This window comes from Doryrhamphus excisus, linkage group LG6, assembly GCF_037039965.1.
Source record: "Doryrhamphus excisus strain RoL-2023G ecotype Guam linkage group LG6, RoL_Dexc_Guam_v1.1, whole genome shotgun sequence".
Lineage (NCBI taxonomy): Eukaryota > Metazoa > Chordata > Actinopteri > Syngnathiformes > Syngnathidae > Doryrhamphus > Doryrhamphus excisus.
This window is the reverse complement of record NC_136362.1, coordinates 2,564,397-2,581,067: the sequence shown is the minus strand read 5'-3', so window position 1 is coordinate 2,581,067 and position 16,671 is coordinate 2,564,397. Positions and strand designations below refer to the sequence as shown.

Here is a 16,671-nt window from a genome sequence, read left to right as displayed (position 1 = left end):
TTAGACAGTAGATGGAGTTTAAAATGCAGTACACAGTTTAACACAGTTTATTCTCGATGGTTGTCACCTCAGAGTTCAAAGAACAAGAAGAAGAAACAGGATGCGGCGGTCATATAAGAGCAATGAACGAGTGTCCTTGTCTTGCATTTTGGAGTTCAACCGTTTGACATTTCTTCTTCCATTCTTCTTCTTTCCTTTTTTCCGCTGGAGCTCACATCACCGAGGTAATCTCATCTTGGATCTGAGAGATCAGGATCTGGGACAGCACAATGCCTGCAATCTAGAGGACAACAACAGCCGCTTTTACATGACTCGAGAGGAGCTAGTTAAATATGCCCGCCCGGTGCCAAACCCCCGTCAAGGTCCCTTGGAAGGTTGTCCGGTTTTGCTCGTTTGGCACCGGGATAAGATGCTCTACGATTATTTCGGCTTGGATGTCGTAAGAGAATCACGTTTATAGGATGATAAAGATGTCGGGTAGAGCAGAGCGTCCAACCAACACACACCTTTAACTGATGCTTGATATGCCGACTCATTCCTGGAGCAGCGTTTAAGTCAGGATGTGCAAGACAAAAATGTGCACATCAAAGCACAAAGAATGCAAATGCAATTATGTGGACGAGACACGTCGGCACTTCGCTTGCCTCCCTCTCGGCCATCGGGGATCCAATCTCTTTGACACAAGAGAAAGACCAAAACTAGAGTGGAGATTTAATGTACTTTTATGCTGGATAAGCCGGGTAGAACGGGTAGGACGGTGGATGAGTGGTTGGGTCTTGTACTCTGGAGCGACTTATGTATGTTTTTTTCTACCTAATTATGCATTTTTGGCCTTGTGCGACTTATACGCACGGCTAAGGACTATGAAGACTTGGGCATAGGTTAGTCACAGCTAATGACTATGTAAAGACTAGAGAATAGGTTAGTCACGACTAAGGATTTTGAAGACTTGAGCATAGGTTAGTCACGACTAAGGACTATGACGACTTGAGCATAGGTTAGTCATGGCTAAGGACTATGAAGGCTTGAGTATAGGTTAGTCACGGCTAAGGACTATGTGAAGACTTGAGTTAGTCATGGTTAAGGACTATGTAAAGACCTGAGCATAAGTTAGTCACGGCTAAGGACTATGTGAAGACTTGAGTTAGTCATGGTTAAGGACTATGTAAAGACCTGAGCATAAGTTAGTCACGGCTAAGGACTATGAAGACTTGAGCATAGGTTAGTCATGGCTAAGGACTATGTGAAGACTTGAGTTAGTCATGGTTAAGGACTTGAGTATTGCTTAGTCACGACTAAGGACTATGAAGACTTGAGCATAGGTTAGTCACGACTAAGGACTCGTATGTGAAGACTTGAGCATAGGTTAGTCATGGCTAAGGACTATGTGAAGACTTGAGTTAGTCATGGTTAAGGACTATGTAAAGACCTGAGCATAAGTTAGTCGTGGCTAAGGACTATGAAGACTTGAGCATAGGATAGTCACAGCTAAGGACTATGTAAAGACTTGAGCATAGGTTAGTCATGGCTAAGGACTAGTATGTGAAGACTTGAGCATAGGTTAGTCACGGCTGAGGATTATGAAGACTTGAGCATAGGTTAGTCATGACTAAGGACTGTGAAGACTTGAGCATAGGTTAGTCGTGGCTAAGAACTAGTATTTGAAGACTTGAGCACAGGTTAGTCACGACTAAGGACTATGAAGACTTCAGCATACTCACTGGTAAGGACTATGAACACTTGAGCATAGGTTAGTCACGACTAAGGATTATGAAGACTTGAGCATAGGTTAGTCTTGTCTAAGGACTATGTGAAGACTTGAGTTAGTCATGGTTAAGGACTATGTAAAGACCTGAGCATAAGTTAGTCATGGCACAAGTTAGTCACATACTAACTAACATAAGTTAGTTAGTATGTGAAGACTTGAGCATAGGTTAGTCACGACTAAGGACTAGTATGTGAAGACTTGAGCATAGGTTAGTCGTGGCTAAGGATTATGAAGACTTGAGCATAGGTTAGTCACGACTAAGGACTAGTATGTGAAGACTTGAGCATAGGTTAGTCACGACTAAGGACTAGTATGTGAACACTTGAGCATAGGTTAGTCACGACTAAGGACTATATGACTATGTCATGGCTAACGTAGTAGCCAAAGTCTCTTCCCGCCCACGCATGTGTGCCGTTACCTGCGGCAAAGCCAAACCCAGCACCAGGGCTCCCACCAGGAACAGATGGGACTCCATCCACAACACGGCCCTGTCGGCACAGCCTACCGGGTGGATTGACTTGTTTGCTTCCAGGTAGTCCAGGGATTGCGCCCCAAATCCGCACATAGTGTTGATTACTGCCTGGATGCCGGAACACAAACACAGTAACTCTTTTTTCCTCATGTGAACCACAGACATAAAAGTCTGTGGACCCCCCCCCCCCCCCTTCCACAGTGGGTTGCCTCTGCTGGTGTTATTGGGCGGCGACAAGGATATGAACTGCAGTGACAGCCGGAAGAAGGATTTCCTGAAGCCTAAAATTCCTAAAGGTACACGTCCATTTGATGTGACATGGAAGACTAAGAAGGTCCATAAGCTCCAAGCGCAGTAGCAAAGTGTGGCCAGTGGGTCGCAGCACTGCATCAATTCTACCCGGGTTTGATTTCATTGATTTTCCAGTCATGTTAAAGGAAGGTTGCTGCAATGTGTTTCCTTGGTACGTTGATACGTAATCAATAACGGTGTGACGGATCTACACGCACTCGTTAGTTTCCTGTCTACGTGGAGACAAAAAGGAGCTGTCGGTTGCTGGTTCATTCAGCGCAGTGGCGGTGTTGCAAGTCTGTATTTACATATATATGTATATATATATATATATATATATATATATATATATACAAGACTTGAGCATAGGCTCGCCACGGCTAAGAACTATGAGGACTTGAGTATAGCTTAGTCACGGGTAAGGACTATGAAGACTTGAGCATAGGTTAGTCATGGCTAAGGACTTGTTTGTGAAGACTTGATCATAGGTTAGTCACGACTAAGAACTATGAAGACTTGAGCATAGGTTAGTCATGGCTAAGGACTTGTTTGTGAAGACTTGATCATAGGTTAGTCACGACTAAGGACTATGAAGACTTGAGCATAGGTTAGTCATGGCTAAGGACTTGTTTGTGAAGACTTGATCATAGGTTAGTCACGACTAAGGACTATGAAGACTTGAGCATAGGTTAGTCATGGCTAAGGACTTGTTTGTGAAGACTTGAGTATAGGTTAGTCGTGGCTAAGGACTATGACGACTTAAGCATAGGTTAGTCACGACTAAGGATTATGACAACTTGAGCATAGGTTAGTCACGACTAAGGACAATATGAAGACTTGAGTATAGGTTAGTCACGGCTAAGGACTAGTATGTAAAGACTTGAACATAGGTTAGTCATGGCTAAGGACTATGAAGACTTGAGCATAGGTTAGTCGTGGCTAAGGACTATGAAGACTTGAGCATAGGTTAGTCACGACTAAGGACTATGTGAAGACTTGAGTTAGTCATGGTTAAGGACTATGTAAAGACCTGAGCATAAGTTAGTCACGGCTAAGGATTATGAAGACTTGAGCATAGGTTAGTCACGACTAAGGACTATAAAGACTTGAGCATAGGTTAGTCACGGCTAAGGACTAAGACTAAGGACTATGTGGAGCCTATCCCAGTGAGAGGCGGGGCACACCCCGGAATGATGGCCAGCCAATCACAGGGCAAACAGACATAAACAATTTGGAATTCCCAATGAAACTAGCATGTTTTTTCGGAATTCCCGATTTCCTGGCTGTGTTGCCAACATGCTAACCACTTTTCCACCGACATGTCCATCACTGACTGAGTGACTTGAATGTAACACGGACGGAGTTTGCACCTTTAAATGCATCTCGCAGGCTTCCTGGGATGGCGTGAAAAGCTCGTTGTTGCTCATCCGTGAAAGTCGGATCACCTTGAGACTTCCATTACTTTTCCACAATCAGCCAGCCAATTACGCGTCTTGCAGGGGGGAGTTAGACTTTTGGAACGTTTCTTCTCGGAGTGAGGAGTTTTCATTCATTCTTCCATTAAGGAGGAGCAAAGAAGGAAAACACTTACCTCTCCGGGAATGGGAGTGCAGCAGGAATAAGGAACACCACAACGCTCTGAGCTGGGATTCACATGAGAACAATTAAAGTACAAATTCCAGGACCAGTCTGTATAGTTGTTCCATCCGCAACACCGGAACTGTGGAACGGCATTCATATACGGGACTTAGGAACGTTGAGAGATTGATCCTAGATCCTGATCCTTGAGCCTAGACCGGAGCACCTCTTTCTGAATGTAGTCCATCAGGTTCTGCAGATCCAGGTCATCCCTGTAGTGCACAATGCCTTTCTCCACAAATTTTCCCAAGGCCTCGCGGGTCTAAGAGAAGAAACGGGAAAGTCGGCATTTGTATTCATGAATAAAACGCTCCCGTTTGAATTGCGGAATACCGCCATAACAATAACAACAATATAACTGGAGAGGTCATTACCCACAATGCATCTAAAACACACATCTCGGCAGCTATTTGCTAACTTTTACCACAGGAATTAATATAAGCGAGACCCAAATTAATTATAAACGAAATGCCGAGATTTATGGATTCATGAGCGGAATTCCGGAATAAATGGGCTCCATTTAGGTGATTAAAATCCTGCTACTGTTTGTTCTTTTTGAATTCTTTGTTTGTTTGTTTTTTTTTTTGGGGGGGGGGGCTGCACGAGTGGTTAGCGCACAGCTAGGAGACCCGAGTTCAATTCCACCATCGGCCAGGTTTTCTGCGGGTACTCCGGTTTCCTCCCACAAAAGGAGTAGGAAGAAGCAAAGCTTATTAAATCCTACCCCTCCATCTGGTACTTTTACAATCAGTAACTGTTACATTTGTTCACTTCCTGCTTTCCATAATACAGTTTAAGGTTTTTTTTAAAAATTTAATTTAAAATTTGAAAATTAAAATGTGTTTAAATTAAATTTGTTAGATTAATTGTTGACATTTAATTAAATTAAAAATTTGAAATTAAAAATTTTTATTTAAATTTGTTGAAATTAAATTTGTTAAATTAATTGTTGAAATTAAATTAAATTTAATTAAATTTGATTTAATTTAATTTAACTTGAAATTTTAAATTTTAAATTTTTATTCAATTTAAACAAAAACTGTATTATGGAAAGCAGGAAGTGAACAAAATTTTGCATTCACTGCTTCTCATATTTGTGGATTTCTTGTTTTAAAAAAATATATACTTTTTCGTACTTTTTACTTTAGAGGGAAAAATGGAGGCGGCGCCACAGGAGCGGGAAGCGAGGTGGTAGCTGTTAGGAATGGAATATTTTTCCTCTGCTTTGAACAAGGCAGGGGCAAAATATACCAGGCTAAAAGGCTATACTGTGACTTCCATTCAATCTGTTTGTCAATCAATCATCTTTCCTATTACTTTGTGATGAATATCTATGCAGTCACCATTCAGCATGCTGGAGCCTATCCCAGCTGTGAGTCATTTTATATCATTTTTATACAACAATAGGTGTTATTTTACGCAGAAATTACCTTCAATTAGTCAATGTTGATTCAAAATCGTCGTCAAGCTAGCAGGAGGGTTTAAAACCTCCCGGGAATTGTGTACTAAGTTCAAAGTTTAGTTGTTAAACACTTTCTGAAGGTATTATTATTACTAGTTATTATTACTAGTTGCTATTATTATTATTAGTTATTATTACTAGTTGCTATTATTATTAGTTATTATTACTAGTTACTGTTATTATTATTAGTTATTATTACTAGTTACTATTATTATTACTAGTTACTATTATTAGTTATTATTACTAGTTACTATTATTATTATTAGTTATTATTACTAGTCACTGTTATTATTGTTATTATTACTAGTTACTGTTATTATTCTTATTATTACTAGTTACTGTTATTATTATTAGTTATTACTAGTTACTGTTATTATTATTAGTTATTATTACTAGTTACTGTTATTATTTTTAGTTATTATTACTAGTTACTGTTATTATTACTAGTTACTATTATTATTAGTTATTATTACTAGTTACTGTTATTATTATTAGTTATTACTAGTTACTGTTATTATTATTAGTTATTATTACTAGTTACTGTTATTATTATTAGTTATTACTAGTTACTGTTATTATTACTAGTTACTATTATTATTATTATTACTACTTACTATTATTATTATCAGTTATTATTACTAGTTACTGTTATTATTATTAGTTATTATTACTAGTTACTGTTATTACTAGTTACTATTATTATTATTACTTATTATTACTAGTTACTGTTATTATTAAATATTAATTTTCTGTTAAATGAACAAGGCAGGGGCAAAATATACCACTTTCTGACGGTAACGACTGTGGTTTCTGCTGTGCAAAACCACAGTTAGCGCGGAGTGGCGACCTCCGTCAGGCCTTTTCGGCACGCAGCGTCGTGTGCCGGGGGGACCTAACATCATCTCCTCATGTCATTAGTGACAAAGTCCCCTTCAAGGGATCTGTTGAAATGGAACATTTGGATCCGCTTTGAAGTGCCGAAGCATTTGAATCATTTAGCGAGGAAGAGGATGCTGGGAGGGTTGTTAAACTGCACTGTTTAGCGGCAGGAAGTGTGAAGGCTGAGTAGGTTTGCTCATGAAATATGAAATATTTTTACGTATATTTCATGCTATGTGTTTGTTTGAGGTCGATGTTAGTTAGTAATTTCTATGCAATACTTCATGAGTTTAATATGTAATAAAACCTTCATAGCAAAATAATAACAATAACTACCCACAAGCGTAATACAAATCTGCAGCTTTGAATGTAATAATCCCGTAAATGTAATAAATTTCCCACAAACGTAATTTGCCCACTGGCAAACGTAATACTGAATTATTTCATATGTGGGAAAGTGAAAAACTGTAAATGTAATAACTATTAAATTTGCAGGAAATTATGACATATGTGGGAAAGTGAAAAACTGTAAAGGTAATAACTTCCCACAAATGTAATATGAGACAAGATATGCTCGAATACATTAAAGGAATCTTTAATTATTAAATTATAATTTATTTTCAATTTTTTAAAAAATTACATATTTGTAATAATTGCAATTGTTTTAAGACAATTGTATTACTATTATTATTATTATTATTATATTTCATTTTTTCTTTTGATTATTTCTTCCCTATATACACACAAAATTATAACCTATGTAATAATTATTACATTTTGTGCATTTTAGTTACAGTATATTATTGTATGTGTGATTTTGTGTACATATGGGGAAGAAATAATCAAAAGAAATAATAATAATAGTAATAAAATTGTATTAAAACAATTGCAATTATCACAATTATGTTATTTTTTAAATTTAAAATCAATATAATTTAATAATTAAAGACTCTTTTAATGTATTCGAGCATATTTTGTGGGACATTTGTGGGAAGTTATTACATTTACAGTTTTTCACTTTCCCAAATATGTAATAATTTTCTGCAAATGTAATATTAATTACATTTTGTTTGTGGGTGTACATGTGCGTTTTAGTTATTGTATGTGTGATTTTGTGTGTATATGGGGAAGAAATAATAATAAAAAAATATATAATAATAGTAATAAAATTATATTAAAACAATTGCAATTATCACAATTATGTTAAAATAAATTATAATTTAATTATAAGTAATTAAAGATCTTTTAATGTATTTGAGCATATTTTGTCTCATATTACATTTGTGGGAAGTTATTACTTTTACAGTTTTTCACTTTCCCACATATGTAATAATTTGCAGTATTACATTTGCAGTATTGCATTTTTTGTTAGTTCCCACGACTTTTTAGACCTGTCGATGTTTAGCTAACAGAACTAGAACAGCCTTAATTGAACTTGAAGTTTTTTGCTAATCAAAAGCCTCCTCGCACTCCAGGGGTTCGTTCTCAGCTCAATGTCCGCCGTTCAATGAAAGGCATCGGTTTCTCATTCTTTCAGTGGTCCTTTGGTCGTGAGTCACCCCAGACGGGGAACCGGCGAGTGAGTCACTCCGATTATTACGTCGGAAAACAGCATGTCTTCTTTTCTTGTCGAAGATAAAGCTGGACCCGCAAATGGAATACACATGTTCGAGACCTATGTTGATTTAGCTTTCTTCTTCTTTTCAGGTTCAAATTTATAAACAACATCCGTAGCATAATTCCTTGTTTATTATTACTAGTTACTATTATTATTATTAGTTATTATTATTAGTTATTATTACTAGTTATTATTACTAGTTACTATTATTATTATTAGTTATTACTAGTTGCTATTATTATTATTATTAGTTATTATTACTAGTTGCTATTATTATTATTATTAGTTATTATTACTAGTTATTATTACTAGTTACTATTATTATTATTAGTTATTATTACTAGTTGCTATTATTATTATTAGTTATTATTACTAGTTATTATTACTAGTTACTGTTATTATTAGTTATTATTACTAGTTGCCATTATTATTATTAGTTATTATTACTAGTTATTATTACTAGTTACTATTATTATTAGTTATTATTACTAGTTGCTATTATTATTATTAGTTATTATTACTAGTTACTATTATTATTATTAGTTATTATTACTAGTTGCTATTATTATTATTAGTTATTATTACTAGTTACTATTATTATTAGTTATTAATACTAGTTGCTATTATTATTATTAGTTATTAATACTAGTTGCTATTATTATTATTAGTTATTATTACTAGTTACTATTATTATTAGTTATAATACTAGTTGCTATTATTATTATTAGTTATTATTACTAGTTGCTATTATTATTATTAGTTATTATTACTAGTTACTATTGTTATTATTAGTTATTATTATTAGTTATTATTACTAGTTACTATTATTATTATTAGTTATTATTATTAGTTATTATTACTAGTTATTATTACTAGTTACTATTATTATTATTAGTTATTATTACTAGTTACTGTTATTAAGAAATGTCAATTTTCTGTTAAATGCAGAGAAGTTCAACACAATTAATAATCCCCCCCCCCAAAAAAAAGTCAATAGCTGTCAATAAATACTGAGTATACTTTTTGAATGGTGATTTCGTTCTGGATCGCCATCGTTAATTAGGCAGCCGGTTGAGTGAACAGTTCGATTGTTGATGGCGCTGCCGTGAAGCGCAACCATAAAACCAAATGATGTGACCCTGCGGGGGGGGTTTGCTTTATCGATTTTATGTCGTACGGTGATGAAGCGACGGCAGTGAGATACCTGCTCGGCGTAGAAGAAGCCCAGGATGGCGATGGCCAGCTGGGTTAGGAAAACCAAAGTCAGACTGAAGGAGAACTGAAAGCAGGAAAAGACAAACGGGTTTGTCGATACCGATAAAAGACGAAAGACTCCGAAAGCGATCTGTACGAGACATCGGCGACGGCGTCAATATTTGTGATGTGTCTGTTATGAATGTTACCGTTTTGAGGAGGCGAATGTTTTCTCGGAGGGCTCCGACGCAGCCGCAGAAAGTGATGAAGAACATGACCACCCCCACAACAATTAGGATGACAGCCGGGTCGATGAGGAACGTGTCCCGCACCGCGTCTGGCGAAAAAGACAGAAATCGGACAGGCGGCGGTTATTGAGAGAAGCACTTTGTTATTTCCAGCCTCTTTTTTTTGATGCGTTTCTTTCAGCCGCTTCCTCCATTTTTTTTTCAACGTAATCCTTCACTCAATGAATGCAAATAACTACAAATAAATACAAAATACCGTATTTCCCGCACTATAAGAGCCTTCAATTTTTTTCAAAAGCTGACCATGCGCCTTATAATCCGGGTGCGCCTTATATATGGATCAATATTGAGGCGCACACAGGTCTCACAACTACGTGGGAAGAAAGCGCAATGGCGATGCATAACGTAACCCCAGCATCAACTGCGCCTGATAATGTGGTGCGCCTTATATATGGAAAAAGTGAAGGTGCGCCATATATATGGAAAAAGTTTTAAAATATGTCATTCATTGAAGGTGCGCCTTATGTATGGACAAAGTTTTAAAATATTCATTAATGGTGCGCCTTATGTATGGAAAAAGTTTTAAAATATGTCATTCATTGAAGGTGCACCTTATATATGGAAAAAAAATTAAAATATGTAATTCATTGAAGGTGCGCCTTATATATGGAAAAGGTTTTAAAATATGTAATTCATTGAAGGTGCGCCTTATATATGGAAAAAGTTTTAAAATATGTCATTCATTGAAGGTGCGCCTTATATATGGAAAACGTTTTAAAAGATGTCATTTATTGAAGGTGTGCTGTGTATATGGAAAAAGTTTTAAAATTTGTCATTCATTGAAGGTGCGCCTTATAATGCGGTGCGCCATATATATGGAAAAAAATGTAAAATATGTCGTTCATTGAAGGTGAGCCTTATATATGGAAAAAGTTATAACATGTCATTCATTGAAGGTGCGCCTTATATATGGAAAAAGTTTTAAAATTTGTCATTCATTGAAGGTGCGCCTTATAATGCGGTGCACCTTATGTATGGAAAAAGTTTAAAAATATGTCATTCATTGAAGGTGCGCCTTATATATGGAAAAAGTTATAACATGTCATTCATTGAAGGTGCGCCTTATATATGGAAAAAGTTTTAAAATATGTCATTCATCGAAGGTGCGCCTTGTATATGGAAAAAGTTTTAAAATTTGTCATTCATTGAAGGTGCGCCTCATAATGCGGTGCGCCTTATATATGGAAAAAGTTTTAAAATTTGTCATTCATTGAAGGTGCGCCTTATATATGGACAAAGTTTTAAAATATGTCATTCATTGAAGGTGCGCCATATAATGTGGTGCGCCTTATATATGGAAAAAGTTTTAAAATATATCATTCATTAAAGGTGCGCCTTATGTAATGAAAAAGTTTTAAAATATATCATTTATCGAAGGTGCGCCTTATAATGCGGTGCACCTTATATATGGAAAAAGTTTTAAAATATGTCATTCATTGAAGGTGCACCTTGTATATGGAAAAAGTTTTAAAATTTGTCATTCATTGAAGGTGCGCCTCATAATGCGGTGCGCCTTATATATAGAAAAAGTTTGAAAATTTGTCATTCATTGAAGGTGCGCCTTATATATGGACAAAGTTTTAAAATTTGTCATTCATTGAAGGTGCGCTTTATATATGGAAAAGTATGGACAAAGTTTTAAAATACATAATTCATTGAAGGTGCGCCTTATAATGCGGTGCGACTTGTATATGGAAAAAGTTTTAAAATTTGTCATTCATTGAAGGTGCGCCTTATAATGCGGTGCACCTTATATATGGAAAAAGTTTTAAAATATGTCATTCATTGAAGGTGCGCCTTGTATATGGAAAAAGTTGTAAAATATGTCATTCATTGAAGGTGCGCCATATAATGTGGTGCGCCTTATACATAGAAAAAGTTTTAAAAATTTTCATTCATTGAAGGTGCGCCTTATATATGGACAAAGTTTTAAAATATGTCATTCATTGAAGGTGCGCCATATAATGTGGTGCGCCTTATATATGGAAAAAGTTTTAAAATATATCATTCATTAAAGGTGCGCCTTATGTAATGAAAAAGTTTTAAAATATATCATTCATTGAAGGTGCGCCTTCCTTATATATGGATTTTTTTTTAAAATTTGTCATTCATTGAAGGTGCGCCTAATATATGGAAAAAGTTTTGGAAAAAGCGGAGTCGCCGGTCATAATCGCAGCAAGAATAATGAATAATTGTCGCAAATGATGTGTAATTATGTGTAAAAAGTGTGTTTTTGTACCTGTGGCTTTCTGGACTTTGGCATAAACTCCAATGGCAACAATCAACAAGGAGAACACCTGGGAGGGATAAAGATATTGTTTTTCATTTTGAAACATTCATTCATTCATTTTCTTGCCGTGTTTTAAGGATGTTTTTTTTTTTTGCTTCACTTTGCCACCGTTTGTGTGGTTTGTTTTTTTTTGGCTATTGAACGCGCATGTGTGATGAATATACGCCTGCTCTGTTTTCAGCCTTTTCAAAGAGATGAATCAGGTGGATTGTGTACGGAGGTGAAAGCCACATGAACCAAAGCCGTTGGACACGGAGACAAAAGGCCCGATGGATTAGCGCCGCAGTGTTCACTTCTGATAAACACGAGCAGTTATTGCTGAATGGTTCGTGCCGCAGCCAGAATGGGAGCTTACATACCGCCTGCAACTTTAAGGGGGTTCAGGCGCATGTATAATTAGAAGGGTTGCAGGTGAGTTGGCGTCTTTCCCAGCTGTCTTCGGGCGACAAGTGGGGTACACCCTGGACTGGTCACCCGTCAATCACATAGACACAAACAACCATTTACACCGAGGGGGGGGCAAATATTTTAACTCACACACACAATATTTTATGCATATCTGTAAAAGGGTAATAACTATAAAATCAATATTCACTCGCTAAATGTACTATTAAAAAAAGGCCAGTAAGGATAATTCATAATGCCGCCTACAGAGAACATACTAACTCCTTATTTCTAAAATCACAAATACTTCAACTTGTTGATATAGTTCATCTTCAAACAGCTAAAATAATAATACATAAGGCTAAAAATAACCAATTAGCTAAAAATGTCATCCAATACTTCTCTACAAGAAAGAAGAAATATGATCTCAGGGAAGAAAAAAAATTATAATAAAAATAAATAAGTAAAAATTTATAAAATAAAGTTTAAAAAAACAAAAAAAAATCTTAAATTATATTAGGAAAGCAGGAAGTGAACAAATGTGGAGAAATATGATCTCAGGGAAGAACTAAATTTGAAACACTTCTATGCTAGGACTACGTTATGCTAGCCATAGCATTTCAGTATGTGGAATCAAACTATGGGATGGATTGAGTAAGGGAATCAAACAATGCACAACGATGAGCCAATTCAAGAAACAATACAAGCAGTTGATGTTTGCTGAATACAAGGATGAAGAGTCTTGAATTAAATTAAATTAAATTAAATTAAATTAAATTAAACATGAAAAAAACATAAACTATATTATGAAAGCAGGAAGTGAACAAATGTGGAGAAATATGATCTCAGGGAAGAACTAAATTTAAAACACTTCTATGCTAGGACTACGTTATGCTAGCCATAGCATTTCAATATGTGGAATCAAACTATGGGATGGATTGAGTAAGGGAATCAAACAATGCACAACAATGAGCCAATTCAAGAAACAATACAAGCAGTTGATGTTTGCTAAATACAAGGATGAAGAGTCTTAAATTAAATTAAATTAAATTAAATTAAATTAAATTAAATTAAATTAAACATGAAAAAAACCTTAAACTATATTATGAAAGCAGGAAGTGAACAAATTTAACAAATTTAATTTAAACAAATTTAAATTTTAAATTAAATTAAATTAAATTAAAAAAAAACTTAAACTGTATTATGAAAGCAGGAAGTGAACAAATGTAACAGTTCCTGATTGTAAAAGCACCAGATGGAGGGGTAGGATTTAATAAGCTTTGCTTCTTCCTACTTCTTTCGGACATGTGGAACTGGGAACTGATTATGGGATGCACTCAACTGTAATCTGATGCATGTTCAGATTTGAACAGATTCTAACTGCTGATGTTATCAGGAACGTGTCACACTGGGCGGCGGGCGGTGGGCGGCGGACATTGTGCTTTGTGTTGTTTTTCCAACAGCGCATACTCCACTCACCCAAAATAAGAAGCTGAAGAAGAAGAGAAAGTATCGAATCCACGGGTTGACGAAGGAGAAGGTCTCGGCTCGGTCCAGATGAAGTTCCCTGTCCATGCTGACTTTTCACAGTCCCGCACGTGGAACCAGCTTTGCTCCAAAACCTGCAACCGGATCCAGCTCCACCATGCAGATACTTTACTGAGTCTGTGAGAAGGGGGAGGGGGAGTCGAGGCAGTAGGGGCGGCTGTGACAATCTGTCAATCTGTCCTAGCATGGCCCACAAACCAGGCCTGAAGGTCAGAATAATCCATAATATTCACAATCATTCATGCAATCTACTGATGTTGAATATTTTTTCCTTTTTAAAAAAAAAATTTCCTGCAAAAAAACTATGAAATTTGACTATGAAAAATAATAATAATAATAACACATTTTTTATGTAAAAATATCATCATATGTCATGAACCTATTGTCATGCATTGTTTTGTCTTGTGAGTTGAGTGTATTGTGACACCCCTACTAAAAATAAAAGATTGAACAATTGACAGTATTTGCGATTTATTTTTATTACTAACATTATTTTTCACTAACAACATATTAACATGTATCGAATTAAATCAGTCATTCATTCATTCATTTTCTATGAAGCCTATCCCAGCTGTCTTCCGGCGAGAGGCGGGGTACACCAGCCAATCACAGGGCAAACAACCATTCACACTCACATTCATACCTATGGACAATTTGGAGTCGCTAATTAACCTAGCATGTTTTTTTGGAATGTGCGAGAAAACCCACGCATGCACGGGGAGAACATGCAAACTCCACACAGACATGGCCGAAGGTGGAATCGAACCCTGGTCTCCTACCTGTGAGGTCATCGCGCTAACCACTTGTCCACCGTGCAGCCTTAAATCAGTCAAAATCATATAAAAAAATTTTCACACAAATATTTAGAAAAAAAAAATCACAACACCTGAAGGCCTGAAGATAAGCGGGTCGCTTATTTATTTATTTTGCTTATTTATTTATTTTAGTTGCAAGCACATAAATAAATAAATACTCTGACTGATTTCTTCTTCCTATATACTGTCCTCAATACTATGAGGTTTTTCTCGAAAGGGTATTATTTTAAGGCAGGCCAAAGTAAGTCCTCTTTGGTTCTAAAAGAGCTTTATAGCAGTCGCTAAAGTTCCCCCCTGCCCAGGAAGCCGCAAGATGTCCTGCTGGGGGACCCTGAGGCATTCAAATGCCAGACGTGGATGATCCCTCGAGCATGTTCTGGGTCTGACTCTGCCTCTGGCAGTGGGCCACAGCGGGGAGGAGAAGAGCCGAAAAAGATGTAAAAAAGCACCTCGACTGAGTCATCTGCATTTGGAGAAGCAGCAGCTCCGAATCCTCATCCACCATCTCTGAGGCCTGCATCCAAAACTCATTTGGTTTCATTTGTCAATGCTTTTTCTGTCCACCAACCATCCAACATTTGGAGAAAAGTTCTTTGAGGTGAGGTTTCCCGTCTTTTTTTGACCAGAAAAGTTGAAAAAATGAAAAAAAACGACATACTAACCCCTTACGTTTTTTTTCAAAAATCACCGCCCTCAAAAGCTGACATTTTATGCCATTTTTGGATGCTTCTCTGGCCCCTGTTGAGTGTGTGTGAGGTTTCCTGTCTTTTTTTCACCAGAAAAGTGCATTAGAAGCAAGTTGAAAAAATGAAAAAACGACATACTAACCCCTTACGTTTTTTTCCAAAAATCAATGCCCTCAAAACCTGGCATTTTATGGCATTTTTGGATGCTTCTCTGGCCCCTGTTGAGTGTGTGTGAGGTCTCCCCTGGTTTTTTGACCAGAAAAGTGCATTAGAAGCAAGTTGAAAAATAAAAAAAAAACCGACATACTAACCCCTTACGTTTTTTGTCAAAAATGAACGCACTCAAAAGCTGGCATTTTATGCTATTTTTGGATGCTTCTCGGGCCCCTGATGAGTGTGTGTGAGGTTTCCCGTCTTTTTTTGACCAGAAAAGTGCATTAGAAGCAAGTTGAAAAAATGAAAAAAACGACATACTAACCCCTTACGTTTTTTTTCAAAAATCACCGCCCTTAAAAGCCAGCATTTTATGCCATTTTTGGATGCTTCTCGGGCCCCTGTTGAGTGTGTGTGAGATTTCCTCAGGTTTTTTGACCAGAAAATTGCATTAGAAGCAAGTTGAAAAAATGAAAAAAACGACATACTAACCCCTTACGTTTTTTTCCAAAAATCAATGCCCTCAAAAGCTGGCATTTTATGCCATTTTTGGATGCTTCTCGGGCCCCTGTTGAGTGTGTGTGAGGTCTCCCCTGGTTTTTTGACCAGAAAAGTGCATTAGAAGCAAGTTGAAAAAATGAAAAAAAAAACGACATACTAACCCCTTACGTTTTTTTTCAAAAATCACCGCCCTCAAACGCTGGCATTTTATGCCATTTTTGGATGCTTCTCGGGCCCCTGTTGAGTGTGTGTGAGGTTTCCCGTCTTTTTTTGACCAGAAAAGTGCATTAGAAGCAAGTTGAAAAAATGAAAAAAACGACATACTAACCCCTTACGTTTTTTTTTTTTTCCAAAAATCAATGCCCTCAAAACCTGGCATTTTATGCCATTTTTGGATGCTTCTCTGGCCCCTGTTGAGTGTGTGTGAGGTCTCCCCTGGTTTTTTGACCAGAAAAGTGCATTAGAAGCAAGTTGAAAAAATGAAAAAAAACGACATACTAACCCCTTACGTTTTTTGTCAAAAATCACCGCCCTTAAAAGCTGGCATTTTATGCTATTTTTGGATGCTTCTCGGGCCCCTGTTGAGTGTGTGTGAGGTTTCCCGTCTTTTTTTACCAGAAAAGTGCATTAGAAGCAAGTTGGAAAAATGAAAAAAACGACATAC

General features: G+C 36.5%; 1 protein-coding gene across 1 annotated transcript; it reads right to left on the bottom strand.

The window, feature by feature from the left end:
* Window positions 1–31: 31 nt before the first annotated feature.
* tspan33b (tetraspanin 33b) lies at window positions 32–13,963 on the bottom strand. Its single transcript, XM_058087261.2, has 8 exons — window positions 13,784–13,963; window positions 11,870–11,927; window positions 9,532–9,659; window positions 9,333–9,407; window positions 4,336–4,431; window positions 4,123–4,251; window positions 2,187–2,348; window positions 32–280 (listed from the first exon to the last, which is right to left on the bottom strand). The coding sequence occupies exons 1-8, from the start codon at window positions 13,877–13,879 to the stop codon at window positions 212–214; spliced, it is 813 nt and encodes a 270-aa protein (XP_057943244.2). The 5' UTR covers window positions 13,880–13,963; the 3' UTR covers window positions 32–211.
* Window positions 13,964–16,671: the final 2,708 nt, after the last annotated feature.

What these genes read in the sequence shown, in the direction of transcription:
- tspan33b (XM_058087261.2), bottom strand. Translation starts at nt 13,879, where the DNA reads ATGGACAGGGAACTTCATCTGGACCGAGCCGAGACCTTCTCCTTCGTC. An exon ending in TCTTCAGCTTCTTATTTTGG is followed by an intron (nt 11,928 to 13,783) that starts GTGAGTGGAGTA and finishes TATCCCTCCCAG; the next exon opens with GTGTTCTCCTTGTTGATTGT. An exon ending in TGGACTACATTCAGAAAGAG is followed by an intron (nt 4,252 to 4,335) that starts GTGCTCCGGTCT and finishes GCCGTTCCACAG; the next exon opens with TTCCGGTGTTGCGGATGGAA.